This window comes from Sturnus vulgaris, chromosome 30 (assembly GCF_052056855.1).
Source record: "Sturnus vulgaris isolate bStuVul1 chromosome 30, bStuVul1.hap1, whole genome shotgun sequence".
Classification (NCBI taxonomy): Eukaryota; Metazoa; Chordata; class Aves; order Passeriformes; family Sturnidae; genus Sturnus; species Sturnus vulgaris.
The window spans coordinates 1,643,190-1,669,789 of NC_142272.1; the positions used below are offsets into that span (position 1 = coordinate 1,643,190).

Consider the following 26,600-nt stretch of genomic DNA (forward strand, 5'->3'; position numbering starts at 1 on the left):
CCGAGGTGTGTCCCCATCCCCCGGGGACCCTCATGTGTGTCACACCCCCCCTCCTTTCCTCCCGGGGACCCCATGTCCATGGTTACCCCTCCCTTGGGCCATCCTGAGGTGTGTCCCGCCATGTCCCCAAACCCCTGGGGATCCCCACACGTGTGACACCGCCCCCCCCCCCCAAAAACCTCTACCCCGTGACCCGGCGGGAGGGGAAAGGGCTCCTGGAGGCCGTGAGTCACGTGGGCGGTGCGGGCGGAACCGGGAACGGGTCCCGAGCGGTTCCCAGAGCCGGAAGTGGGGCAGGAAGCGGGCGGAAGTGGGGCACGAAGCGGGCGGAAGCGAGGCTGGAACCGGGCGGAAGTGGGGCCGGAAGTCTTGAGGAAGCGGGACCAGGAACTGGGAGAACTCGGGGCCAGAGCCGGGCGGAAGTGGGGCAGCGGCACCTCGGGACGGAGCGGGACCCATGGAGGTTTTGGGAGGGACAGCGGGGCTGGGGGGGACACGGGGGGTCGGGACCGGGGGCCGCGGCCACATCTAACCCCATCCTTATCTGTCCCCAGGATCCCGGCCCCGACCCTGACCCCGGCCCCGGGCCCGGCCCTGGCTCGGCCGCCGAGACCCCGGCGGAGCTGAGCCCCCCGGGGCTGGAAGGTGATTCCGAGGGAGGCTTGGGAGGTGCCGGCATGCGGGGGGGTCCCGGCACAGGAGGTGACACATTGATTTGGGTGTCCCAAAGGCTGCAGCTACTGGGGGGTTCCTGTCCCGGAGTCTGCGGTATCCCGCAGCCCTGAGCTGGGTGCCGCAGGATTTGGGATATCCCGGAGTTAGGGGTGTGGCGGAGCCCTGAGCTGAGTGTGATCCGGGAACTGGGAGTGAAACGGGATTTGGGGCATTCGAGGGTTTGCAGTGTCCCAGGGTTTGGGGTATTCCAGGTATTGGTGTGTCCCGGGATTTGGGGCGTCAGAGGATTTTGGGGTGTCCTGGGATTGGGGGTGCCACAGGATTTGGGGTGTCTGGGATTGGGGGTGTCCCGGGATTGGGGGTGTCCTGGGTTTTGCGGTGCTCCAGGTTTTGGGGTGCCCCCTCACGCTGCCACCCCAGGGGACACTCACCGCGGTGCCTACACCGCCTTCATGAAATCCCATCGCTGCTACGACCTGATCCCCACCAGCTCCAAACTGGTCGTCTTCGACACATCCCTGCAGGTGTGCCAGGGCCGGGGGGGCACTTTTGGGGCCGGGGACGCACTTTTGGGACTCCCTGACCCCCGTGCCTGCAGGTGAAGAAGGCATTCTTCGCGCTGGTCACCAACGGTGTCCGGGCAGCCCCGCTCTGGGACAGCAAAAAGCAAAGTTTTGTAGGTGAGTGAGGGGCCCGGGGGTCTCTGGGGGCTGAGGGGGGCTGGCAGGACCCTCCTCACCCTGCCTGCCCCCCAGGAATGCTGACCATCACCGACTTCATCAACATCTTGCACCGCTACTACAAATCACCCATGGTGAGGGCTGGGGTCTGCTGGGGGATCAGGTCTGGGCTCTGCCTGCCCCACCTGACCCTGGGTGGGTGATCGGGGTTTCTCCTCCTCCTCGCAGGTGCAGATCTATGAGCTGGAGGAACATAAAATAGAGACCTGGAGAGGTGAGGGGGTTCGCTGCTGGCTGCCTCTTGCCCTTCCTGGCATGCCTGGAGCCCCCCAGTGCTGCACCCCACCCCATCCATCCCCTCACCCCCCCTCTCCCCACAGAGGTTTATCTGCAAGACTCCTTCAAGCCACTGGTCTGCATTTCCCCCAATGCCAGGTACCCTGGGGGGCAGGGAGAGGGGCACAGCTGGTGGTGGCACTCCTGGGAACACCCCAAATACCCCCTCCCCTCCTCCCCACAGCCTGTTCGACGCCGTCTCCTCCCTGATCCGGAACAAGATCCATCGCTTGCCCGTCATCGACCCCGACTCGGGGAACACACTCTACATCCTCACCCACAAACGCATCCTCAAGTTCCTCAAGCTCTTTGTAAGTCTCTGCCCCTTGGTGATGATTGGGGCCAGACCAAGACCCTCAGCCTGGGCTGTGCCAGGGGCCGTACTGGGACCCCCAGCCCAGTACATGTTCCAGGTACTACCCCAGGACATTCACGCTGGGCTGTACCGGGGGCCACCCTGAGACTCTCAGCCCAGGCTGTGCCACAGACCCCCATCCTGGGCTGTGCCAGGTCCCTGAGCCAGGGGCTGCCTTGAGACCCCCATCTCAGGCCATGCCAAAAGCTGCCCCAGAACCCCAGGCTGCTCCAGGGGTCACTCCAAGACCCCCAGCCTGGGCTGTGCCAGATACCTGCACACTGGGTACCACCAGCTCCAGGTGGGCATAACTCTTGTGCTTCACCACACACTGCAGTGCCAGAGCACCCCCAGGACATGGCATGGACCCTCCCCACTGCCCCCACCTGGGGACCCCACAACCCCCCAGCTCTCTGCTTGCACCCCCAGGCCTGGGCTCAGCACTGTCCCCTCACCATCCCCCACAGATCGCAGAGGTCCCCAAGCCTGAGTTCATGGCACAGACGTTGGAGGAGCTGCAGATTGGCACCTACAGCAACATCGCCGTGGTTGGCACCAGCACCCCCATCTACGTGGCCCTGGGCATCTTCGTGCAGCACCGCGTCTCTGCGCTGCCTGTGGTCGATGACTCGGGTAAGGATGTCCTGTCCTCACTTTGGCTGTCCCCACGTCACCTCCCTGAGGGGCTGTGTCCCCTCTGGAGCACCGGGGGCTCGGCTGAGCAGCTCCCCTCCCTCCCCAGGGCGGGTAGTGGACATCTACTCCAAATTCGACGTTATTGTGAGTACTGGTGGGGGAAAATCCTGGGCTGGAGGGATGCTGTGGGGTGGTGGGGGGTCTCTTAATCCCGGCTGTGTCCCCAATGCTTGTCCCTGCCCCAGAACCTGGCAGCTGAGAAGACCTACAACAACCTGGATGTGACGGTGACGCGGGCGCTGCAGCACCGCTCCCACTACTTCGAGGGCGTCCTCAAGTGTTACAAGCACGAAACGCTGGAAACCATCATCAACCGCCTGGTCGAGGCCGAGGTAACTGTCCCCGGGTGCTGGGGGGTCGGGGGGGGGCGGGCCGGGGTCCCTGCACCCCCTCAGCCCCTCCCTGTGTCCCCCCTCTCCAGGTCCACCGGTTGGTGGTGGTGGATGACAGCGATGTGGTTAAAGGGATCGTCTCCCTCTCGGACATCCTGCAAGCCCTGGTCCTCCCACAGGGCCCCTGAGGCAGGGGGGGAGGAGGTTTCAGTCCTCCCGAGCCTCCCACTCTCTTCTCCTGCAACACTGTGACCCCCGGGCTGGTAGGGACACCTGGGGTATGCCCCCACTCACCAGCAGCATCCAGCAATAACCCCCAGCCCTGGGGCAGCCCCCGCTGCCCTTCCCTGGGTGGGGGGAGCCTGCAGCCCCCCCATGCCGTGCCCTGCACCCCAAAGCTGTGTGGGGTGATGGAGGCAGCCTTCGACCCCCCTGGGGTGCTGGGCCAGGGTCACCCATATCCATGCCAGGGCTGTTCCTGTGTGGATTCTTGTCCCTGTCACCCTGCACCCTCTCCCTGGGTTTGGTGAAACCCACTCAGCACTACCCGGCCCGGGGACCCCCCACACCCCCGGGGGTTCCACCTCCCTCCACGTTCCCCCGGCTGTGCCCACACCCGTCACCGCTTCGTGTGTGAAGAGAAACCACGAATAAACACAGACTTGGCACCACCCCGACTCGGTGCAGGGCACGGGGGGCACTGACCAGGGAGGGGGTGTTTGGGGAGGGGGTGTGGCCCCCCGTGGGAAGGGGGAATCTGCTGAGCTCGCCCGGACCCTAAATCCCTGTTTGTTCCGCCTGTGGCTTTTCTAAAAGGCCAGGATTGGGGATGGGACAGAGACTGGGACCTGGCGGGACATGGGGACCCTCTGGTGGGCACCACGGTGAGCGGGGGGAGTTGAGTAGGGGCTGGGGGAGCTTGAGGGGGGAGCTTGGATGTTAGGGTCCCGTGGGGGGCTGGCAGGGGTCGCAGACAGCTGGAACACCGGGGGTTGCAGCCGGTGTCCACAGGGGAGGCGCAAGGCCTGGCCGTGCTGAGCGAGGCACATTCCTGGCCGGGAGGGGACGGGCGAGCAGGGACCCTGTCCCTGCCAGTCCCGGGGTCCGGCAGAGGCTGCAGAGCGAGGTGAGCGCCGGGCAGGTACCGGGGGGCCCGGGGGACTCGGGGGGGGGCCGTGCCGGTTGCCATGCCGCCGCCGGAGGGTTGCTAAGCTCCGCTCGGAGCCCGCGTGGGCTGCAGCGCTCGGTGCCAAACCCGCCATCGCCTGCTTGTCGCAGGGGGGGAAGGGATCCCGCGGGGGGGACGGGGCGGGGGGGACACAAACACACACACACGCGACACGACACCCCTGGGACGGCCGGTGGGGTCCCCGCGGTGCGCCGGTCTCCCGGGGGTCAGAGGGCCCCGAGGTGGCACCGGGCGGGACACGGGGTCCCCGGGGGCACACGTGCGGCAGGTGGGTGCGTGTGGGCGGGCGCGTGGCTCCGCCGAGGCTCCGGTGAGCGGCCCGTGCCGAGGACCCCCCTCTCGGCCGGGGCCATGCTGGGGGGTCCGGAGCGGGGTGCGGGGCGCCTGCGAATCTGCGAGCGGACCAAGCTGGTGCTGGTGGAGATCGACACGGTGGCGTGTTGCAGCGCGGGTACCGGTATGGCTGCGGGGTGCTGGCCCGAGCCCCCCTGGACCTACCGCCGCATCGCCGGGGAGTACGCGTGAGTGGGGACAGCGGGGTGGGGGGTCCGTCCTGCTCCCCGTCCCTCGCTCCCCTCACTCCCCGTCTCTGTCTTGCAGGTACCTGGAGAAGCGCTTTGTGGCCGAGCTGGCCCCCCCCTGGCCCCCGGTGCCCTCCAACCCCCCTTGTCGCCTGCAGGACTTCACCACCCGGCCCCGGGTGCCCCCCACCCCCTGCCCCCCACGACAGTTTGAGGGGACAGGGGGCAGTGGACCCTGGGGGGGGCACCCTGTACCTGTGCCTCGGCCCCCGGTGTCGGGTGACAAGCTGGGCCCCCCCACCTACGAGGTGCACATGCAGCGGGTGCAGGCAGCCCACGCCCGCCGTGGGGGACCCCCCCCTTACATCTCCCCCCCCGCCTATGACGGTCCCCACCGCACCCTGCAGCTCCGCCCCCTGCGGGGACCCCGCAGCCCCCCGCCGGCACCCCGGGCCCGGGGGGCTGTGCCGAGGGGCTGGAGCCACACACTGCCCCGGGCGGCCACCGAGGCCAAGCACCGGTGGCCCCGTGGGATGTCCCCAGGAGTGTCCCCGGCAGGGCCTGGCACGCCCCGGCACTGCCAGACGCTGCCACGAGCAGCAGCCGGCCGGGAGCGGGTGCCAGGGCGCGGGAGGGGGCAGCGGGGGACGGGGGGACACGTCCTCATTGACGCCACTCGTGTGGTGGTCCGGGCCCAGTACGTGCCACCCCCAGAGCGACAGCAGGTCCGCTATGCCAGGGGGTCCCTGGGGCCTGGCACCCCTCCTCGCAGCCCTTCCGTGTCCCCTGGGGTTGTCAGCCCCTCTGCCGCGCCCTCGCCCCCCCGGGAGCGCTCCGGCAGCCCCCGCAGTCCGTGGCAGAGCCCGGGGGGCTGCAGGGGTGCCCGGGGGCGGCCCCCCCCGCGCCGGCCGGTGCTGTACGCCCAGGCGCTGCGTGAAGCCGTGTCCCGCATCCGGCGGCACACGGCGCCCGACTCGGACTCGGATGCCGAGGGGAGCGTGGGGGGCTCCCGGCAGCGGCTCTGCCGAGACCCCCGCGCCTACAGCAGCAGCAGCAGCAGCCTGGAGAGCACCGGGGCCCCCCCGGGCTCCGCCAGCCCCACTCCTGCCTGAGGGGTGGGGCTTGCCGGGGTGTGGCGCTTATGGGGCGGGGCTTGCCAGGGTGTGGTTCTCAGGGGCGGGGCTCGGCGGGTGGGCTCGGGGGCGGGGCTCGGGACTGGAGCTCCCACGGGCTGACCCCAATAAAAGCTCCGAGATCCCGGTGTGCTGCCTCTGCCCCTGTTTGTGTGAGGTCGCGGTGGGGGGCGTCACCCCCTCAGGCCTTTCTGCAGCCCCCAGCAAGGACACAGGTGTCTGGGCACGCCCCCATGGCATTCCCGGTGTCCGGACCCTCCCGTTATGGTGCCGGGGTCAGTCGGAGGTCCCGGGTGTCCCGGCGGCCACCACAGTGCGTCACAACACGGGTGGGACGTGCCAGCTCCCCCCGTATCCCGCATAATGAGTAGGTGAGCACAGCAGGTCTGGCCCTCGGCCACCGGCCCCACGTCACGGCCGGGGGGGGACCCCGAGTGACTCACCCGGGGGGGACTGTCCTCCCCCAAACAGCCGCCACCTCTTAGTCACGCTTCGGGGGGGGGAGGATCCCCGCGGCCCCAGGAAACCGCACAAATATCGTGTCCAATTTGCACGTTATTTAAAACCGGCTCCTCCCCCGCCCCCCTGCGCGACCCTGTCATTATCCCGGTGACACCGGCCCGGAGGTCACGGCACGGGGCAGCTGTCGCAGCAAGGCCACCCGGGAGGCTGGGGGGGCACCCCCAGGGCCACGTCACCCCATGTGTCCCCTGGCCTGGCACGTGGCCAGGATGCCATCCGAGTCCCACACCTGTGTCCGGCCTGAGCTACAACGGTAACTGCAGCCCACCGTGGCACAGCTCTAATCCTGCACCCAGTGTGGTGGCACCTGGCACGGCTTGGCATGGCATGGCCTGGCCTGGCCTGGCATGGCATGGCATGGCATAGCATGGTTGGCAAGGTGTGGCATGATCCACATGCCTTGTCACGGATTGTCACAGCCTGGCACAGTTTGGAACATAACTTGGTGTGACCCAACACATCTTGGCACAGCGTGGTATAGCCTGGCACGGCTTGGCACAGGTCAGTTTGGCACAGCAGCCTGGCACTGCTTGGCAAAGCCCAGAAGAGCCAAGCACAACTCAGCAGCCTCGGCATAGCTTCGCATGGCAGCGGACTGCCCAGCAGAGCCTGGAGCAGCTCAGAGCAGGCTGGCAGAGCATGGCACAGCCTGACACCACCTGATATGGCTCAGCACAGCTCACTGCGGCTCGGCAAAGCCCAGAACACTCGGCACAGGCTGTTTGGCACAGCTCATCACGGCTGGGCACGACTTGGCACATCTTAGTACAGCCTGATACAGCCTGGCATGGCTCAGCTTGGCACAGCCCAGCACGGCATGGCCAGCACAGCTTCACAAAGCCCGGAACAGCCCAGAACAGTTCTTTGCGACTTGGCACGGCATGGCACAGGCTAGTATAGCCTGGCATGGCTCAATACAAACTAACACAGCTTGGCACAGGCTGGTCTAGCCTGGCATGGCTCAGCACAGCCTGGCACAGCCCAGCACAGCACGTCATGCCCCGGCTCGGCGCGGTGCCCGGCGTGGCGCGGGGTGTCCCAGACGCGGGGGCAGCGGCTCGGCCCTTCCCGTGGGATCAGCTCCTGGCCAAACCCGCTCCCCGCCGGGAAAATCACCTTCTAATTCGGGCTGCGCCGGCGCCAGCGCCTTCCCCCGGCACCCCCGGGGCACCCGCCGGCCCCCGAAACTCGCCACAGCCTGGGGTCCCCCCGGGGCCAGGGGGGCTCAGCCCATGGGGGAGACAATGCGTGGGACCGGGGGGTCCCGCCCGGTACCGGAGCCCCCGGATAGGGACGCGTTGTCGCCTGTGGCCGCCAGATGTCGCCGCGCAGCCGGTGACCGATCGCACCGGGGGGCACCGGAGGTGCTGCCTGCCCCAGGAGCGGCGGGGGGAGCGGTACCGGTGTCCCCAAAGAACGGTCAGCCACGTGTGGCATCCGTGCCCGTGCTGTCTGAGGGTCACGGCAGTCCTGTGTGTCACTGGGGCTGGCGATGTCCCCTGGGAGCTGTGACCCTCGTGTGTCACCGGTGACGGTGGTGTCCCAGAGGGCTGTGTTCGTGGATGTGCCAGCTCTGGCTGGGTTCCCAGACAGCCGTGACCCACATGTGTCATGGGTGCTGGTGGTGTCTGAGAGCCACGACCTTTGTGTGTCACTTGTGACGGTGATGTCGCCAGAGACCTGTGCCCATGTATGTGCTGATGCTGGTGCTGTCCCCAGACAGTCGCGACCCGTGTGTGTCACTGGTGGTAACTGGCATCCTCAGAGAGCCGTGACTCATGTGTCACTGGTGTTGGCAATGTCCCAGAGAAGCCATGTCCATGTATGTGCCAGCGCTGGCGGTGTCCCCAGAGAGCTGTGATCTCCGTGTGTCACTGGTGACAGTGATGTCCCCAGAGATCTGTGTCCATGTACGTGCTGGTGTTGGCAGCGTCCCCGCAGAGCCGTGACCCGCACGTGCAGCTGGCGCTGGCCATGCCACAGCCCACATGTGCCAGCAGTACTGTCCGTGTCCCCACAGTGCGGTGTCACCTGGTTACTCTCGGTGCCAGCCACGCCACGTTCCTGACCATGCACATGCCACCGTCCCCACCGTGTTCCTGCATCCCAGCCCGCGGTGCTGGCTCTCCCAGGCCGCGCGAGGAGCCGGTGGGAAGGGTCCGGTGAATGCGGCATTGTTGCGCGGGGTTGGAGTCACAGATAATTACCTCAATTAGTTACAATGGCAGAGTAATAAATACAGGCTTAGCGGCTCCTTCCCTACTGCGGCTTCTCAGATTAATCCAGCCCGGGCGAGCGGAGCTGAAAGGATTGATGGACAATTCATTAAACCCGCCGAATGCCGCACAAGGCACCCGTGAAGGCCGGCGTTAGCCCCCGGCGGCTCCGCTTTGTCCCTAATTGTTCGTCTCGGGCATTGGTCACCTATCAGGGAGTGGGTGACGGCGACGGTCCCCCCGGGGCTGGCATGCCCGGGGATTAGAGGCCAGCGCTGCCACCGTTGCTGGGCGCGTTGGCCCCGCGCCGGAGGAATGCGGCGGATGGGAGGGGGCGGCCGGACAAGCCGGGAGCTGGCGGGACGTGGGTCCGCATCGACCGGAGGCGAGGGGAACCGGGACGGGGCTGTGCCGCTGGCGATGGTGACAGGGGATGGGATGGGGTGGGTTCCGCAGGTGGAACGGGGCTACCTGAGGGTCTGGGCAGGTGGGCACAGCTCTGTCTGTCTGCTCTGCACCTCTGGGCATTGTCCTCTCCTGTCCTGCATTTCTGGGAATGACACAGTCCTCCTGCCCCACACTTCTGGGCACTGTACTGTCCTGCTCCTCTGGGAATGACACAATTCCTCTGTCCTGCACCTCTGTGCATTGTCCTGTCCCTCTGTCTAGATTCTGGGAATGACACTATCCCTCTGTCCCACATCTCTAGGTATGGCTCTGTCCTGCATCTCTCTGTGTCATCCTGTCCCTCTGTCCAGAAATTTTGGGCACTGTCCTGTCTTTCTGTTCTGCACTTTGGGGAATGTCACCATCCCACTGTCCTACATCTGTGGGCAAGGCTCTGTCCCTCTGTCCTGTGCCACTGGTCACTGTCCTGCTCTGTGTGGGTTCTGTGCCACACGTCTGGTACTGTCCTGTCCCAGTGTCCCGCATTTCTGGGAATGACACCTTCCCTCTGTCCTGGAAGCACCCCTGTCCCTCTGTCCTACACTTCTGTGTGTCATCCTGTCTCTCTGTCCCACACCCCCAGGCAGATCCCCACTGCACTCCATCCCGGAACGGGATCGTCCCAGCCCTCATCAAACCCAGCTTGTGGCCACCATCCAGCTGTTACCCAGCTTCCCAGATGTGACAGGCTGGTGCAGGATGGGACCGCCCTCTCCCTGGCCCTCTCCCTGGCCCTGGCCCTGTGCTGGCCCACAGCAGCTATTTCCAGCACCCACGAATATTTGTCCAAGCCGGGGAGGTCTGTGCCCCGTGCCCAGGGTGCCCCTGCCCAGCCGGGGGTCGCATCTGCCCGAGGTGCCCAGCAGGACATGCAGGAAAAGCTGAGTAACAGAGGTGACTTATAAGAATGTCATTATCTATATTCCTGACTCCTACCGCAGGAAAACAGGCTATTTTCATGCTGAAGCAGGAGCAGAATTTAGCAGGCAGATAACCCGGCAGGCGGGAGATGCTCGGAGGGTTATTTCGGGCTGTGTTCCTTTCCAGGCGTTTTCCTTGCATTTTGGTATTTTATTCTCCACGTTGGGCTGTGTTTTGACCTTGGCGCGGGCAGCGGGGGCCCCCAGGGTGTTTTTCCCCCCCTCCTCTGAGTCTAAACATCAACTTTTCCACTATCGGCTCCGCGGGATATTTCGGGTGGTGGCAGCGTCATCCCGCAGCCTTTGATGCGGCAGAGCCTCAGGGGCCCCGAGAGGTTCCCGGCTCTGGGGGAGAGCCCAGGCTGTGGGGACCCCTGGGACAGGTGGCACCAGGCTGGGGGGTCCCCCACGCACAGAGAAGGAGTTTTTGATGTCCCCAGCTGTGAAGTCATGCTGCAGGGAGGATGTGTGGACTCTGTGCCCACCCCAGGGGTGTCCTTCACTGGGGGATGCCCACCTTGCTGGGAAACCCGTTCCTGTGGGACACCTGTCCCGGAAGGATGCCCTTGCCAGGCATGCCCATTCTGGGGGTATGCCCACCCCTTTGGGATTCTTCTCCCAGGGAAAAACCCATCTCGGGGCATGTCCTGCATGATAAATTCCCATCCTGGTGGGGTGCCCACTCCAGTGGCAGGACTGCCCTAAGAGGATGCCCATTCTGGTGGGATGCCCATTCCAGAGGATGTCCATCCTAGGGGGATAGCCATGCCAGCAGAATACCTGCCAACCACGGAGCTGCACCCCACCTTTGCCACAGCCTTTCTCTCGTTGTGGTCAGACCCCACGCATGGATGTGGGGCTGTTTGTGGGGCCAGTGGCCATCTCTGCCCCCTCTGGCCCCTGCCCTGGTAACCCCTGTGCCCTTCCCGGCCCTGCTTTTCCCCCAGAACCAAGGGGAGCCGTCAGCCCCGGCCGGGAGCGGTGATGGACGATGCTCATTCCCTGTCTGTCGTCTTGTACCTCCCGGGGCCGCTCCCAACTCCCGGCCTCGGCGGCACCAGCCCCACCGCCCCGGCAAATTCCAGCATCGGAGATGCTGCAGTCAAGGTGCCATGGTGATGGGCGCCGCAGCCGCGGGGATGAACGTCCCGGCCGGGAGCGGCGGCAGGAATGGCTGGGATGGAGACGGGCACAGCGGGAGAAAGAAGGGGGTCTGCGGGGAGGGGATGGCAGAGAGTGCAGGGAAGGAGGAGAAAGATGGACAGACAGCAGCCGGAGGGGCTGATGGACGTGGAATGGGGAGGTGAAGGGATGGAGAAGTGATGGATGGACAGAGGAACACGGGCAGCACATCCCACAGTTTGGGATACATTGGTGTCCCCCCACCTCAGCCCCTCCTTCCCACAGCCCCTCCAAACACGAATCTGGGCAGGACTGATAAAAATATATTCTTTATTCTTCTCTAAAGGCTATCAATGACACCTGTAACAAAGCATCATTATTATTAATTATTATTATTATTATTATTATCTTTAATTATAAAAAACAGGGCCTGGGGCCAGCGAAGCAGGGTGGGGGCGGTGGCACCAAACCGTCCACAATAAATATTTTATTTACAGCAAGAAGGGACCCCGTGGAGCCGGGGGGTGGCCGGGAAGGTGCGTGGCACTGAGCCCACCCATGACGGCATGGGGGTCCCTAGGACACATCCATACCCCCACCCATGGGTGCCTTCAATCCAGCCGGGCACCCGTCATGGGGGGTGGGTGGCGCAGACCCCCTCCGGGGCTGGGCAGGGTGGCCCCGGCGCAGGTCACAGGCACTCGTGCAGCACCTGGGTGTTGGTGCAGTTGAGGCAGCTGACGTGGCAGCACCAGTGGAAGGTGCAGTTGCAGCGCTCGGTGACGCGCTGGGTCCGTGTGCGGTACCCGCGCCCGCAGCACAGCAGCTCACACCCGTCCAGCCCCGGCGAGGAGCTGTTGCAGAACCTCCCGGCCGTGCCTGCTGTGCCCGTCTTCCCGCTGTAGGTGCAGAAATTGGGGGATTTCTCGAAGTAGACGAGGTCGTGGGGCGAGGGGGGTTTATGGGCCGGGTTCTCGGGCTCCAAGTGATGCAGCTCCACCCGCGATGCCCGGTTGCTGCCCTTGTTGCCGTAGATGACGCGGGAAGCGCCGTCGAAGCGATCCTTCAGGACGTCGCCCACGGCACGGAAGGTGGGCAGCCGCATCCAGCAGGTGCGGACGGTGCAGGAGCCTGACATGCCGTGGCACTTGCACTCCTGGCGCATCTCCGAGAAGACCGTCTGGAAGGAAGGAGGAATTTGAGGCCTTGTGAGCAGCCTGAGACCCCCATGGGGATCACCATGCTCCTATACCCCTCGTTCCTACAGTGCCACATCACACTCAGACATCACTTGTCCCAAAGACAAGTGTGAAATCCATCTCTAACTGTTCCCAACACGCATGTGGGAACAGGCTGAAGATCTTGGTGGTCATGCTTGTCTCCATGCCCACCCCAGTGCTGCCCACAGCCCCCAGCGCCCTCACCATTCTCCCAGCGCCCTCACCATTCTCCCAGTGCCCTCACCATGCGCCCGGCCTCGTTGTTGTGCAGGTTCATGAGGAAACGCAAGTCTCGGCCCTTCTCACTGGAGTCCACAAACTCTCTCCCAAAGAGGCGACCGAAGTCGATGTTGTCACTGCAGCCCCCCCAGTGCCAGTCAGGCCCCCCGGGGCCACGGCGCCGGTAGTCACAGGTGCAGGACTCGATGGACCCCTCAGAGCACGACCGGGCGACCGAGTGTGTCACACCAGCACTAGTGATGGCAAAGATGAATGCTGTCTCCCGGCAGCCTGTGGAGGGAGCGGGGCCTCAGGAGGCTGCTGGGATGGGGAGGGGGCACCCACCAGCACCCCCAACCCTCCATCACGATGGGCTGGTGATGCCCCATCCAAACCAGGGGCTCTTTGATGAGCATCCCAACTCGGGGGTGCAAGGAGGAGGCCTGGGGACCCCTGTGCTGACCCCCAGCCTCACCCCGGTTGACAATTTTGCCGAAGATGTTGGGGCCCTGGGAGGTGGGACAGTTCCAGCGGCGGTTGCGGAACTGCCACTTGCACTCCTTGATGGCTGTCTGGAGGCCGGAGCTGACGCTGTGCAGGATGCCGGGGTTCTGCCGGATCAGCTTGCGCTGCTTTCGGCTCAGCAGCTGCAGGCTGGGGTCCAGCACCAGCTGCACGTTCTTGGAGTCTGTCAGCAGGTTGGTGGACGACGCCACGTTGATGATGCCCCTGTGGCACAGGTGGGGATGGTGACCACTAGCGGGGGGTCCTCCCTCCTCACCTCAACCTCCCTCCCTGCAGGTCCTCGATGTGACCGCAGCATCTTCCTCCCCGGTACCCCTGCAGGGATCCCAAACGGAGGTCGCAGCCCTGAGTCCCCCCACACGCCCCATCCCTGGGTACAGGGCAGTCTCTGCTGTGCCTGTGCCAGCCCCGCCCTCCCGCCTCACCACCACGGTGCCGGTACCGGTGCCGGTGCCGGCGCTGTCCGACTCACCACCACCGCCCGCTGTTGTTCACTGCCAGCGTGTTGGAGAGGGAGGAGAGGGCCAGAGCCCAGAGTGCCCGGAGCGCCAGCCCCAGCGCGGCGGCGCGCATGGCTCCGGCCCCGGGAGCCCCGGCAAAGTGCGCGGGCGAGCGGCCGTCCCGGTATTTATGGTGCCGCAGAGCCCCCGGCCCGGCCGCTACATCCACGCGTGTTTCCGGACGCGCGGGGCGGCTCCGAGATGAGGACGGCCGCAGGGGGACGCGGGAAGCGCCGGGCGGGCGGGCGGGCCGGCACCGCCACCGCCACCGGGCTGCAGCCGGTGGCCGGGGCGCGGCGTCGGGGGTGCGGTGCCCAGCGCGCACTGACCGGGCCCTGGAGCGCGGCGTCGGGCGCTCCGTTCGCGGTGCCGGGGACCCGGTGCTCTGTGCCCGGTTCTCGGCACTCTGCGCGCGGTACCCGGTGTCGGTACCGGTGCCGGTTCTCGGCGGTCCGTGCGTGGTACCCGGTGCCGGTGGTCGGTACCGGCAGCTCCCCGGCGAGCCGGCACGGCTGGACTCGGCTCGGCGCGGCGGGTGCACAGCGCTCAGCACCCGGGAGCATCTTCCAGCCCCTTCCCTCTTATAGGGGCGGCGCGGAGGGTCCCCGTGGGCCGGTCCCGCCGCGCGGGGCCTCCCCGCGTCCTCGCCCTAACAATGGGGAGCGGCGGAGCTGCGGCATCTCTTACGGGGCGGCGGGAGCGGCGGCGCCGGGGCTGTCCGTCACGGCCCGGATTAGCCCGGCGGGTGGCTGCTCCCCGGCCCCGTGCCCAGAGCTCCCGGCTGCCGCCCCCCGCCTTCCCCCGCCGTCCCGCGCACACGTTCTGCAGGCACCGGCACCGGCCGGGGGGAGCCCGGCACGGGCCGCGACAGCTCCCGGCGCAAGGAGGAGCTGGTCCCGGAATAACCTGGGACGGCCCCGGACGGCTCCGGGCGCAGAGAGGAAGCGGGGAACGGGGATAGCCCGGGATGTCCCGGGACAGCCCGGGGTGCACAGGGGCAGGGGTGACGGGATCTCCCGGGACAGTCCCGGGCGCATGGGGGAGGCAGAGTTCCGTGACAACCCAGGGCGCACGGGGACCACAGTCCCGGGAAAGCCCGGGGACACCGTCCTGGGGCCACCGGCTTTTCGGGGGAGAGGACAGGCAGTCCCCAGGGACGTGGACCGTCGAGGCTGCCTGGGCGCCCCTCCAGAGCCCACGGACCCCTGTCCCGTCCTAGTCCGTGCCCGGCAGGACGGGGCTGCAGCCTCTTCCAGCTGTCCGAGCCCGGGCTGTCCCGGTGGCACCCCGGACCCCCGTGAACGTGCCAGTGGACACCCACGGTGTCTATAACCCGCGTGGGTGAGGCACGGCGCCGCACATCTCCCGCTGCCCCGGAGCACCCAGTCTGGGCCGGTACCAGGTGTCGGAGGTAGGGACGGACCGGGGGGTGGAGGGACTGAGGGATAGAAGGGATAGAAGGAAGGGCAGAGGGTGCTCAGACGCTGGCAGGAGGAAGCCTGACGTGCCCACGGCCAGAACACGGGCACGCAGGGCTGGTGCTGGCCCGGTCTCGTTTGGGACAAGACTGTCCCCATCATGCCCCGCCCGGGCCGGTCGTGGGTGGGTGTGAAGTCCTCAGTGCGGGGCCCGACGGGCCGGGGGGCCTGAGTTGAGTCCCCCATTGGGGCGGGAACCGGGGGGGGTAATCCCCCCGCCGCGGTTTCCCCGGACCAGTCATGCGGGGCCGGATTAGCCCCGCTCGCCCGTCACGGCCCGGGGCCGCCGCTCACCAATTTAATTCAAGGACGGACAAAGCCCGGAACGGCGGTGGAGGTGGGGGGCTCGCACCGGCACCCACCCGCAGCCCTTCCCCCGGCCCGGGAGGAGCCCAGGGCCGACCCGGGGTCTGCTCCAGCACGGCGCTCCCGCCTCCCCCGCCCCGGTTCCCGGCCGGGCCGGGCCGTGTCCACGCCCTCGGGCCTCCGCCCCGTCGGGGCTCCCGGGGCTGAGGTCAGCGGCCGCGGGGAGGCCCCGAGGCGCGGCTGGGAGGGCCCTGCCCGGGGCTGTGCCACCAGCGGTGGGACGCAACCATGGCCCTCGCCTCCCCCTCTCCATCCCGGGACCCTCCGGCCCTCTCACTCTCTGCCCACTGCCCCGAGCCCTCGTTTCCTCCCATCCCCTCCGCTACAACCCACGGGGGTCCGGCGGCCCGATCCTCGGGATCCCCCCCAATCCTGGGGTGCCGCTGGAACAGTTCCCGCAGCCGTCGGAGCTGCCCGGCGCCCCCGGGGTGGCCACCGGTACCTGCCTGGGAGCGAGGGCCATTCGTCCTGTCCCATGTCATCGAGCAGGGACGGACAGGCGGACAACGGCGACAGACGGACGTGGGAAGCACCCGCGGGTCCCCCGCTCCAGGTCCCGGCCCCTGCCCTGCCTGCGGGCACCGGGGCGGCCTCCGTACCGACGGTATCGGCACGGGGTGCTCAGCCTGTCCCCCCGTGATGGTGTTGGGGTCCCCCGTGAAGCACAAGGACCCCCCCCCCCCCCCCCCCCCAAGCCGGGACTCTGCTTCCCCCGGTACTCATGGCGGGGGGAAAGACCCGAGACCCCGCTTTCCCTACATCCCCATCCCGCCCCGCCGGTGCAGCTCCCCTTCGGTCGGGGCTCTGCCGTCCCGGTGCGGGTCCCGGTGTCCCCGGGAACGGGCTCATGGCGGGAGGGACACACGCAAACGGGGACCCCTCCTCAGAGCGTCCCCCCCGCACTGCTGCAGCCGTTGCCATGGTAACGCCTCGTGGCTCTCGCGGTTGAACCCCCCGCTCCCCCCCCCCCCCCCCCCGCCGCTCCCCGCGCGCGCCCCCGGTCCCGGGGGGGGGGTTGCGGGAAGCGGTGCGGGGCGGCGGGGGGGGGGCACCGGGCGCTCTCGCGAGATCGGCGCGATCGGGGCCTCCGCTTCCGGCGGCGGGAGCGGTGCAGAGTCAGCGGCGGCGGGGGCGGAACCGGCACCGGCACCGGCACCAGGTGCGGGGGGCCGCGCCGCTCGGGGATGCGGGGCGCGGGCATCGCCGTGGGGTGTGCGGGGGTACACGGGGGGCTCGGCACCGCAGCGGCGCGGGGGGGCTGCAGCGCGTGCCGGGGTGCCCGGAGCGGCGGGGGCGCGGAGACCCGGTGGGTTGGGGGTCGTACCGGGGGCGGGGGGGGATGCGGTGCGGTGCGGCGGGCGGGGGCGGGGGGCAATGCGCAAGGGGGGGCGGCGCAGTGCGGGGTGGAGAGGCGGTGGTTTGGGGGCGCGCTGCGATGGGGGGGGTGGTAAAGAGGGAGAACGGTGAATTCGGGGGTCCCGGGGGCGCGGGGGCTGCACACGCTGGAGGTGGGGGGGAAGGGGCGCGCTGCGGTGCGAGGGGGGAGATGGGGGCCTCCCCCTCCGGCGATGCTGCGGTGACGGGGGCATCGTGCAGAGGAGGGGTCGGTCCGGGGTGACAGGACCCCTCGAGGAGGGCGACAGCCCTGCCTCAGTTTCCCCCAGTAGAGCGCCCTGGGCTGTCCTTTTGCAGGGTGCAGCGGGGGGGCTCAGGATCCCCATCTTTGCAGCCCCCCATATCGAGCTGCACACAGAGATACCCCCATACAGTGCGTGGCCCCCTCCCCAGCCCCTTCCCTGGCGTCCCCCAAGCCCTGCATCCCCCCCAGGATATAAGGATCCCAAATCCCTGCAGCCCCCCCCAAGCACGGGGGACCCCTCAGCTCCACCCCTGCAGATTTCAGGGCCTCCCCCAGCCTGCCCCATGCCCCCGCAGGATCCGGCCTCGGAGCCAGCGCCGCCGTCACCATGGGCAACATCTTCGGGAACCTGCTGAAGAGCTTGATTGGGAAGAAGGAGATGCGGATCCTGATGGTGGGGCTGGACGCTGCTGGGAAGACCACCATCCTCTACAAGCTCAAACTGGGGGAGATCGTCACCACCATCCCCACCATCGGTGGGTGGGGTTGGGGGGGCACTGAGCAGACACCGCTCCCCATCAGGGCTCCTTTGAAGGGGCTGGCAGCTCCCCGTGCCTCAGTTTCCCTCCGCTGTCGCTCCCCGCAGGGTTCAACGTCGAGACAGTGGAGTACAAGAACATCAGCTTCACCGTGTGGGATGTGGGTGGGCAGGACAAGATCCGGCCCCTCTGGAGGCATTACTTCCAAAACACCCAGGGTAGGTGTGACAGGGGACGCCGTGAGGGGACTCGGGGAGCAGGGTGGCCACAGAGACCCCATCAGTGCCCGCTCCTCTCCCCAGGGCTGATCTTCGTGGTGGACAGCAACGACCGGGAGCGGGTGAACGAGGCGCGGGAGGAGCTGATGCGGATGCTGGCGGAGGATGAGCTGCGGGACGCTGTCCTCCTTGTCTTTGCCAACAAGCAGGTGGGTCTGGGGGCGGGGAGGGCCCTGTGGGGGTACTGAGACATCTCCAGGCTGTTAGGGAAGCTATCCAGTGGAGAACTTCCTGTGGCATGAAGGCTGATATCAAAGAGGCTGTGTGACAGAACCACGTCCTCCCCTGTGGCATCAGGGATGGTGGTGGCCCCTGGAGCCATCCCCATGGCACCAGGGTTGGTCTTTAACAGCCCTCTGGCTATCCCTGTGGTGCCAGGGCTGGTGTCTCACATTCCCATGGCAGATTCCTGCTCCTTCCTGTAGCATCAGGGCTGATGATGATCCCCTGGGGCAGAGTTGTGCCTGTGGTATCAGGGCTGATGCCAGCCCCCATGGAGGGGTCGTGTGCATTCCTGCAGTATCGGGCCCTTGTGTGACCTCCCTTGTCTGCTCCAGGACCTGCCCAATGCCATGAACGCAGCAGAGATCACGGACAAGCTGGGGCTGCACTCCCTGCGCCACCGTAACTGGTACATCCAGGCCACCTGTGCCACCAGCGGGGATGGGCTCTATGAGGGCCTCGACTGGCTCGCCAATCAGCTCAAGAACAAGAAGTGAGGGGGGGTCCCCCTGTGCCCCCCCGGCCCCCCTGGGCCGTGCCAGGGCCCCCCCCCGGCCGCCCCCTCCCTGCCCCGGTTGGGTTTTGCTTTCTTCTGGCACCGGTTGCTGTGGGGTTTTTCGCCTTTTTTGGGGTCCCCCTGGTTCCCCTCGGATCTCGTGTGTGCGTGCGTGGAATTAGAGCTCTATATAACGCCCAGGGGGGCAGGGGCAGAGCCCCGGGAGGGTGGGATGGGGGCTGGGGGGGCCACCTCGGCACTGCCCTGCCTGGGGGAGCCGGAGACACCCCATCCCCATGCATGTCCCTGCACCCCTCGCCTTCCTCTGGACCAAATGTGGGGGCAGCAGGGCCATGGGGGGGATTTGGGACTATACACCTCCCCCTCCCTCCCAGCACGCCCTCCCGGCCCCGTGTGCCCCGCCGGGCATCCCACACGTCCCCGGCCCCCCCATGTCACTTCGAGGCAGGTCTCCTCCCCGCAGCGTGACCCCCGAGGAGGGGGGGACACGGGGCTGCCAGGACCCCTGTGGTCCCCCTGGCCATGCCCCCCCTCCTCGCCCTGGCCGCCTGCCCCCCGCCCCATTCCAGCATAGTGATTGTATGTCCCTGCCCCTCACGGACGGACAGTGTCCCCCCCCCCCCCACCACCCCGTACTGTGCCCCCTCCTCCCCAGCACCGTATTTATACCCCTGGTCTGTGCTTGGTGTGACGTGTCGCTGCGGCTCTGCCCTGTCCAGGGACGTGTGTTCTCAGCCCCCCCCCCAGCCCCCTGCGCCTGAGACGGTGGGTGACCTCCCCTGACCCCCCCCTTGGATATTAAACATGTTTTATGTAGTGCTGCTCCTCGTCTCTTCTTCCGCAGCCCCCCCAGCGTGGGGGTCCCGCGGAGGGGACGGTGATGGACAGCCCCAGGCTGGCTTTAATTAGAAAGAGCTTAACGGGGCAGGGGGGGTGAGGTGGGGCTGGCAGGGGGTGAGGGCTCCCCCCCCACTTCCCAGGCTCATCTTTAGGGGAATATTGGATGAAATGGTAAATCCCATTAGCACTAATCCCAGCTGGGGCGTGGGGACGGTGCCAGTGCTGGGATGGGCGCGAGTGGGACTCGGCCCCCCGCCCCCACGCCTACCCCATTTCACCCCCCTGCGTGGGTTAAGGGGGACTGGGTCACATTTGGGGCCAGAGCTGCCATCCCATCCCCATGACCCTCTGGATTGGTGGCTGAGGGGCTGTTGGCCGTGTCGGTGACCAGGGTGTTGTGGTGGGGGGCTCCACCTGCAGAGCCAACGCCAGGGCCTGGAATGGGGGTGACCGGGGCTCCCCAGTGGGCTGAAGGCTGGGGAGATGACATGGGGGAGCTCCAGTGCAGCTGGCCAATACCCCACAGTGGGCTGGGGGTCGTGGAGATGATACTGGGGATCCGAAGTGAGGATGACCGAGGCTCTGGGAGCTGCCTCGGGGGGCTGCAGTGTGGATGACCGGGGCTCCCCGGTGGGTGGGAGCAGCGGAGCCGGCACCGACGCGTTCCCACCGGCTGGACCGACGGCTTTGTGTGGCAAGGGCTGACCCGGCGCCCCTAATCCCATTAGCGCCCCGGGCCCAGCCGCCAGCCCGGCTTCCCCACCTCTCGGCAACCGAGGCTGGTATGTGGGTGCGCCGGTGGGGCCAGCGTGCCGATGCCGTCGTCCGGGAGCTGCACCCGGCGTCAACGTCGTCACCATCGTGGAGCTGCACCGGGTCCGGTGACACCAGTGCCGGCAATTCCCGCAGATACGGGGTGGAGATTCAGGCTGCCCACCGTGTGCCGGTGTGACCCCGCCAGACCGGGGGGATTCCCTGTGTTCCCAGCTCTGTCCTAGGGGCTGCGTATCCCCAGGCACAGGGACCGGGGTTCTGGGGCAGGTTCCGTCCCACCGGGCTCCACCGGCCCGTTGACCCCCCAGCTCGGGCTCAGAGCTCCGCTTCCCTTGTCCTGCACAGCCGGGGCTGGAAGAGCTGGGGAAGTGCCAGAAGAAGGAATGACCTGCGTCCGTCGTGTGCTGGAGAAGGATTCTGGACCCGGGGAGGGGTCCTGGGCCCCGGTGGGTGCCGGTTTCCCCGGGCTGTGCTGCCGCCTGCTGGCACTGGCGGCGCCAGGACACCGGGGCTGCACCCAACCGGTGCCTGGGACGTGTCCCCCGGCCCGGACCCCCGCCCAGACCCTGTGCCTCGACCCCCATTCTGACCGCTCGGTGTGGGCCGAAGCCGCCGGGACGGTCCCCGGGCAGGGGCGGACCCAGGTGCCGGCCGGGGTGCCCACGGAGCGCAGGCGCCCGCGTGGCACCGGGCACCGAGGCTGCGGCCGTTTCTGAGCATCTTTCTGTCCCCCAACTCGCTGGGGCCCGGAGAAGCTGCGTCCCGGGGCCGGTCTCGGTGTGGGGGCAGTCCCGGGGGCGGGGCCCGAGGTGAGGGGCGGTCCTGGTCCCGGTCCCCGTTCCTCCGCCGCCAGCCCAGCCATGCCGTTCCCCGCCGCGCTGCTGTTCCTGGCACTGCTGCTGCCGCCGCCGCCGCTCGCCCGCGCTGCCGAGAGCGAAACCGAAACTGGCACCCGGGAGCTACGGCTGGAAACGATCGTGAGCTCCGGGGGGGGGACGGACGGGGGAACGGGGGCTGCGCGAGAGACACCGGGCACCGGGGAGCCACGCGGCCCCCTTGGGCAGGGAGCTGAGACTGGGGCGGGACCGGCAGGGAACGGCGGCACCGGTGGGACACGGGGCACCGGCGGGCTACTGGGGAGCACCGGAGAGCCCGGCCTGGGCACGGGTCGGGGGGGAGGAGGCACCGGGAGGCCCAGGCTGCGCCGGGGGGAAGCCACGGGGCACCGGGAGGATCGGGCTGCGATGGGAGGGCACCGGGAGGACCGGGCTGTGGCGGAGGAACGCGACGCACCGGGGACAGGGGACCCGGCTGGGAGTTGGGCTCTCGGAGCGCTGGGGGGACCCGTGGGCACGAGGGGTGCGTGGACCCCGAGGCGAGGGGCCCCGTCCCGGTTCTCCGTGACCTCCCCGTTGCAGGTGCCCCCTCCCGAGGGCTGCACGGAGCTGTCGGCGCCGGGGGACACGGTGCACATCCACTACACGGTGCGGGCGGGCGGCGGGAGGAACACGTCAGCACTGCGCTCCGGCGGGCGGGGCGGGGGCCACCGGCACCGGCACCGGCGGGGGGACCTCGGCCGGCTCCGGGGCGGTACCGGGGGTGGTACCGGGGTGGGCAATGGGGCGGTACCGGGGTTGGCAATGGGACGGTACCGTGGTGGAACCGGAGTGGGAGTAGGGGTGGCACCGGGGAGGGCATGAGGGCGGCACGGGGCTGGACAAGGGGATGGTGCCCTGGTGCCAGTGTGAGTGGCATGTGGACAGCCCCAGGATGGGCTCTGGGTGGCACCTGGAGTGGCACAGAGATGACACTGGGGCTGGCGTGGGACAACCCCAGTACGGGCATGGCTGGCACTGGGATCAGCCCGAGGATTACCTTGGGATGACCCCAGCACGGGGAGCGGTGAGAGTGTCCCAGAGTGACACGGAGTGTACTGGGACTGGGATCAGCACAGGGATGGCACAGGGGGGCTACAGGGACTGGACTCAGTACAAGGATGGCACAGGGGGGGCCCCAGGGACTGGGATCTCCACCAGAGCAGCACTGGGAACACGCTGGCAGCCACATGGAGAAAGTGCCAGGGCTGTGTCCCCGGGGGTGACCGTGGCAGTGACTGTGTCCCCCACAGGGCAGCCTGGAGGATGGCCGGATCATCGACTCCTCACTGAGCCGGGACCCCCTCCAGGTGGAGCTGGGCAAGCACCAAGTCATTCCCGGTGAGTGAGCGGCTCAGGAGGAGCCGGATAGGGGGGTAACCAGGGTAATCCCAACCAGCCCCACTCACCCTCATCCCACAACATTACAGGTCTGGAGCAGAGTCTGCTGGACATGTGTGTGGGGTAAGTTGGGATGGGGGACATGGGGGTGGGAAGTGTCCCCGCGCAGTGTCCCCACCACGATTTGTGGCACCAACACTCTCACTTTGGCAGGGAGAAGCGCAGAGCCATCATTCCCCCTCACTTAGCCTATGGCAAGCGGGGATCCCCCCCCACCATCCCAGGTGAGTGCAGCCCTCAGGGTCCCCGTGGGGTCTCTGTGGGGTCCCTGCTCAGGCTGTGCCCTCCTTGCAGGTGACGCGGTGCTGCGGTTCGAGGTGGAGCTGGTGGGGCTGTCCCGGGCCAGTTACTGGCAGAAGGTGGTGAACGATGTGGTGCCACTGCTGTGCCTGGGGCTGGTGCCGGCACTGCTGGGGCTCATTGGGTTCCACCTGTACCGCAAGGCCAGCAGCCCCAAGCTCTCCAAGAAAAAGCAGAAGGAGGAGAAGAGGAACAAAGCCAAAAAGAAATAAAAACCTTCCCCTTGGCATCTGTGGCTGCTCTTCCTGAGGCAGTGATGGGCACAGAGCAGTGGGAAGGGGCTGTGCACCCATGAGGTCCCTGCCTGCTCCAGGGCCTTGATGGGTCGTGTCAGACCTGAGCAGGAGATGACAGACTCAATGAATCCCAGAAATAAGACCCTGGAGCACATTTTCAGGCAGTCTTGCTCTTTTAAGGCATATCCACACAGTGACAGTCCCTGGAATCCCCAAACACCAGGCAGGTCCCTGGTCTGCCAGGGAGCTTCAGCTGGAGCTGGTGGAGCCAGGAATGGGGTCCTGGTGGTTGAGCCTTCCCCAGAGGCTCTCGGGGTGCCCAATGTCCCTGAGTGTGGCTCCCCCACAATGTGGGTCTCATTTCTGGGGATCCAACTTTTGCTTGATGGTGAGGAGGGGGTGGGGGTCTTTGGGCACCTTCTGGTTGGTTGCAGTCCCTGCCAGGTACTGCTGGAGCAGCCTACGCAGCTCCTGGTTCCTGTTTGTCAGGGCTGCCTGTGCCTTCTCCAGCGCCTTCTCCTCCAGCTTCACCTTGTTGAACCGCTGCCAGAACCGCTCCAGCCCCACGTAGTCCCTCATGGCCTGGGGAGAGGCAGAGGGGAGAGTTTGGGGTCTCCACTCCGCCCAAGCACCCAAGCTGGGTGATCCCCAGGGCCGAATCACAGCCCTCATTCCCTGTGGACTGCGGCGGTGCCTCCTCACCCGTGCCAGGGGCTCATCGGGGATCTCCTCCAGGACCCTGCGGGCTTTCTGCTGCTCCCCCTCGGCCAGTGAGGAGGGGTAGAAGGGCAGCACCTTCTCCTCCTCTGTCTCCAGCCTCCGGCACATCTCAGCCAGGCGCAGGATGCGCTGGGCCTGGGGGGAGGACACCAGGAAGGGCAGGTGGGAAGGGACAGCAGGACCCTGGGCACAGGGACATCCCCGCTTAGCACTGCCCAACTCACCTTCTCCACCACCTGCTGCAGCACCTTGAGGGTGGCACTGGACTGGCAAGTGAGCGTGACCAGGTGGGTGTGAGCCGTGGCCCCAGCCTGGCTGACCTGAGCCCGGAGATTCTGGAGCTTCTGGAGGGCGTAGTCCTTGTCATCCCGTAAATTCTGGGTCTGTTCTTCGCTCTCCTGCAGGTGAGCTGCGATCTGGCTCTTAGTGGTTGTAATCATGTCCTGGTGAAACAGAAGGTTGGGTATTGAGGAAAATTCCTTCTTGGAAAGGGTGGCCCACATTGGAATAGGTTGTTTAGGGCAGTGGTGGAGGCACCATCCCTTGAAGTGCTCAGAAAACACGTGGATGTGGCCCCTGGGGACATGGTTTAGTGGTGGCCTTGGCAGTGCTGAGAGAACAGTTGGACTTGATGGTTTTAGAGACTTTTCCAACCTCAATAATTCCATTATTCAATGGCTCAGGCACTGCTCCACAAACTTTTGGGGGGGCCCTGCTTAGCCCAGCCTGTTGTCACCACCTTGCCCTTGGTGGGTTGGACTTGATGGGTCTCAGAGGCTTTTCCAAACTCAAAAATTCCATGGAAAATGAGTGGGGAATGCGGGTGACCCCACTCCCAGCACCACCCAGCACCCTGCCAAAACCTGGAGCATCTGCAGCTTCGTCGCCTGTGCATCAATCTCACGGGAACTCTTCTCACATTTCTTCTTCAGCTCCTCGAACTCCACCTTCTTCCTCTCTGTGGCCTGGGCGTAGCTCCGCCGGGCCTTCTGGATCTGGTCCCACAGCACCTCCAGCCTGGCCACGAGCTGCAGCCGGCTGTACTGCTGGTCCTGCCAGCACTGGGGACACACGGGTTACACCCCCAAACCTCCCTTGCCACCCCTAAAAGCGCCTTGAAGCTCCCTTGTGCCCCCTGCCTTGTTTTTGATGTCATCCCGGGCGCTCTGGAAGTTCAGCATGGCCTCATGGTTGCTCCTGGCGTGATCCTGCTCCGAAGCCAGTGCCATGTCCTGCAGGCAGCAGCTTTCCCAGTCTTGCTGCTCCAGAATGGTCCTTCTGTGGAGACACATGGCAGGACAAAGGGTTTCTTCCCCGAAAGAGATGCTGCGGGGATCCCAGTGGGGCAAGGGGAGGCTCAATTCCATCCTAGGAGAGCCCACGGGTGCCACTGTCACCCCATTCCCCTTCTCCCCCTGAAATTCCACACCTCTCAGCCTCAAACTCGGCCTTCAGGGCGTCCACCTGGGCATTAAACCCCTCTTCCAGGTAGCCCAGGCGGCAGCGCTGGAGGTGCAGCAGTTGGTCCATGAGGTGCAGGTGGCTGCGCAGGGCTCGGTTCTGCTGCTCGTCTGCTTCCTTCAGGTCGCTGACGAGCGTCTGGGGAGTTTTGGGGGGTTCATGTGTGTTCCCTGGCACCCCCCCTCCCTGCCAGCCCCGCAGCCACCTCAATGACGCCATCCTTGCAGTCCATGACCCGTGAGAAGGTCTGACTGAGGATCTCGATGTCCTGGCGCAGTTCTTGGTCCTTGGCCTTGCGCTGGGCCAAGCGCCAGAGCGTGTGGACCTTGTGGAGACCCCACATGCTGCTCTGCTCCTCGCGGGCCAACTTGTCCTGTGGAGGGGCAGTGAGAGGTGGGAAAAGGGCAGGAGTGGGGTTGGGGCTGCCTCTGGTAGCAGGATTGCAGCAGAACAGGGGCAGCCCCAGCCCTGGTGGGGATAAAGGGGGCGTTTTCTGGGGAAAGGTGGTTTGGGGGCTTAGGGGGGTGGAGTTTGGAGGCGACTGGGGGAGGCTGCAGTGGGGCCCAGACCTGCAGGAAGCGAGTGAGCAGTTCCCGCTTGGCTTTGGCCGCCTCCTCCTCAGCCAGCGCTTGTGTCTGCAGCAGCAGCAGCTCGGCCTCGGCCGCCGTGGGGAGCGTGGGGGCCACCGTGGAACGGGGCCCCGCCATGGCTGGAGAAAGGGACACAGTAGGAGGGGTCGGGGTCTGCGTGGTGGCCTCTCCACGGCCCCCCCAGGCCCGTTCCCCCTGCCCACCTCCAGCTCCCGCTCCAGCCCCCCCACACCATGGGGTACCCCCAGATGCCATAACCTTGTGGCCACCCCCGTCTCCCTCTCCAGGCTCCCCCAGTCCCATTTCCTTGCTCACCCCTAACTCCCCCTCCACTTGGGAGTACCCCCAGACCCCATCAACCCCTGCTCATCCCCATTTCCCCTTCCAGTGACCCCCCCAGACCTGTTTCCCATCTCCCTCCTCAGGCCTCCCTCCAAGGCCCATTTGTCCATCTCCATCTCCAGAGCTCACCCCCTCTAGGCTCACCCCCCCCTCCTTCCCCAGCTCCCCCAGCGCCCACCGCCCCTTGCCCACCCCCATCTCCGCCTATGGGGTCTCCCACCCCCCTTTGGGGTCCCGGCCCCGGTACCAGCCCCGGTGCCGGCCCCGCTCCCGCGTCCCTCCGGTCTCCCAGCAACGGCCGCTTCTGGTCGGGGGCGGGGCCTCGGCCGCACTTCCGCCCTGACCCGCACGGGCGCCCCCTGGCGGGCAAGAGCGCGCTCGCACCCCCACTGGGCGGGTCCCGCCGGTTCTGCCTCTCCGCCATTGGCCGGGGCTTCGGGATTCCCAGCGGTGATTGGCGGGCGGGCGCCGCCG

The 26,600-nt window shown here is 66.9% G+C and overlaps 6 protein-coding genes across 8 annotated transcripts; 4 read left to right on the plus strand and 2 right to left on the minus strand.

The window, feature by feature from the left end:
* The first annotated feature begins 352 nt into the window (after positions 1–352).
* On the plus strand, positions 353–3,745 carry PRKAG1 (protein kinase AMP-activated non-catalytic subunit gamma 1). 2 transcript variants are annotated; one of them, XM_088180806.1, is made up of 12 exons: positions 353–463; positions 555–645; positions 1,063–1,199; positions 1,274–1,355; positions 1,431–1,489; positions 1,584–1,629; positions 1,736–1,790; positions 1,876–2,002; positions 2,514–2,679; positions 2,789–2,826; positions 2,928–3,074; positions 3,164–3,745. In XM_088180806.1, the coding sequence occupies exons 1-12, from the start codon at positions 458–460 to the stop codon at positions 3,260–3,262; spliced, it is 1,053 nt and encodes a 350-aa protein (XP_088036932.1). In that variant the 5' UTR covers positions 353–457; the 3' UTR covers positions 3,263–3,745. The 2 variants fall into 2 exon arrangements, with proteins under 2 accessions (XP_088036932.1, XP_014747347.2); XM_014891861.2 differs by having other exon boundaries at positions 1,096–1,199.
* A 647-nt stretch (positions 3,746–4,392) lies between these two features.
* Positions 4,393–5,976, plus strand: DDN (dendrin). The gene is made up of 2 exons (XM_088180801.1): positions 4,393–4,784; positions 4,864–5,976. Exons 1-2 carry the CDS (start codon positions 4,615–4,617, stop codon positions 5,894–5,896), a joined length of 1,203 nt encoding a protein of 400 aa, XP_088036927.1. The 5' UTR covers positions 4,393–4,614; the 3' UTR covers positions 5,897–5,976.
* Positions 5,977–11,457: 5,481 nt separating this feature from the next.
* WNT1 (Wnt family member 1) lies at positions 11,458–13,681 on the minus strand. The gene is made up of 4 exons (XM_014891824.2): positions 13,581–13,681; positions 13,059–13,312; positions 12,609–12,874; positions 11,458–12,324 (listed from the first exon to the last, which is right to left on the minus strand). Exons 1-4 carry the CDS (start codon positions 13,679–13,681, stop codon positions 11,836–11,838), a joined length of 1,110 nt encoding a protein of 369 aa, XP_014747310.2. The 3' UTR covers positions 11,458–11,835.
* A 2,830-nt stretch (positions 13,682–16,511) lies between these two features.
* On the plus strand, positions 16,512–19,403 carry ARF3 (ARF GTPase 3). Of its 2 annotated transcripts, XM_088180831.1 has the most exons (5): positions 16,512–16,611; positions 17,388–17,567; positions 17,678–17,788; positions 17,873–17,997; positions 18,406–19,403. In XM_088180831.1, the coding sequence occupies exons 2-5, from the start codon at positions 17,420–17,422 to the stop codon at positions 18,565–18,567; spliced, it is 546 nt and encodes a 181-aa protein (XP_088036957.1). In that variant the 5' UTR covers positions 16,512–16,611; positions 17,388–17,419; the 3' UTR covers positions 18,568–19,403. The 2 variants fall into 2 exon arrangements, with proteins under 2 accessions (XP_088036957.1, XP_088036956.1); XM_088180830.1 differs by having other exon boundaries at positions 17,678–17,997.
* A 1,616-nt stretch (positions 19,404–21,019) lies between these two features.
* FKBP11 (FKBP prolyl isomerase 11) lies at positions 21,020–23,006 on the plus strand. The gene is made up of 6 exons (XM_014891823.2): positions 21,020–21,178; positions 21,620–21,685; positions 22,330–22,417; positions 22,507–22,540; positions 22,631–22,701; positions 22,772–23,006. Exons 1-6 carry the CDS (start codon positions 21,062–21,064, stop codon positions 22,987–22,989), a joined length of 594 nt encoding a protein of 197 aa, XP_014747309.1. The 5' UTR covers positions 21,020–21,061; the 3' UTR covers positions 22,990–23,006.
* Positions 23,007–23,167: 161 nt separating this feature from the next.
* On the minus strand, positions 23,168–25,916 carry DRC2 (dynein regulatory complex subunit 2). The gene is made up of 8 exons (XM_014891822.2): positions 25,764–25,916; positions 25,400–25,567; positions 25,163–25,332; positions 24,873–25,011; positions 24,597–24,794; positions 23,958–24,176; positions 23,716–23,868; positions 23,168–23,595 (listed from the first exon to the last, which is right to left on the minus strand). Exons 1-8 carry the CDS (start codon positions 25,899–25,901, stop codon positions 23,371–23,373), a joined length of 1,410 nt encoding a protein of 469 aa, XP_014747308.2. The 5' UTR covers positions 25,902–25,916; the 3' UTR covers positions 23,168–23,370.
* Between the last annotated feature and the right edge of the window lie 684 nt (positions 25,917–26,600).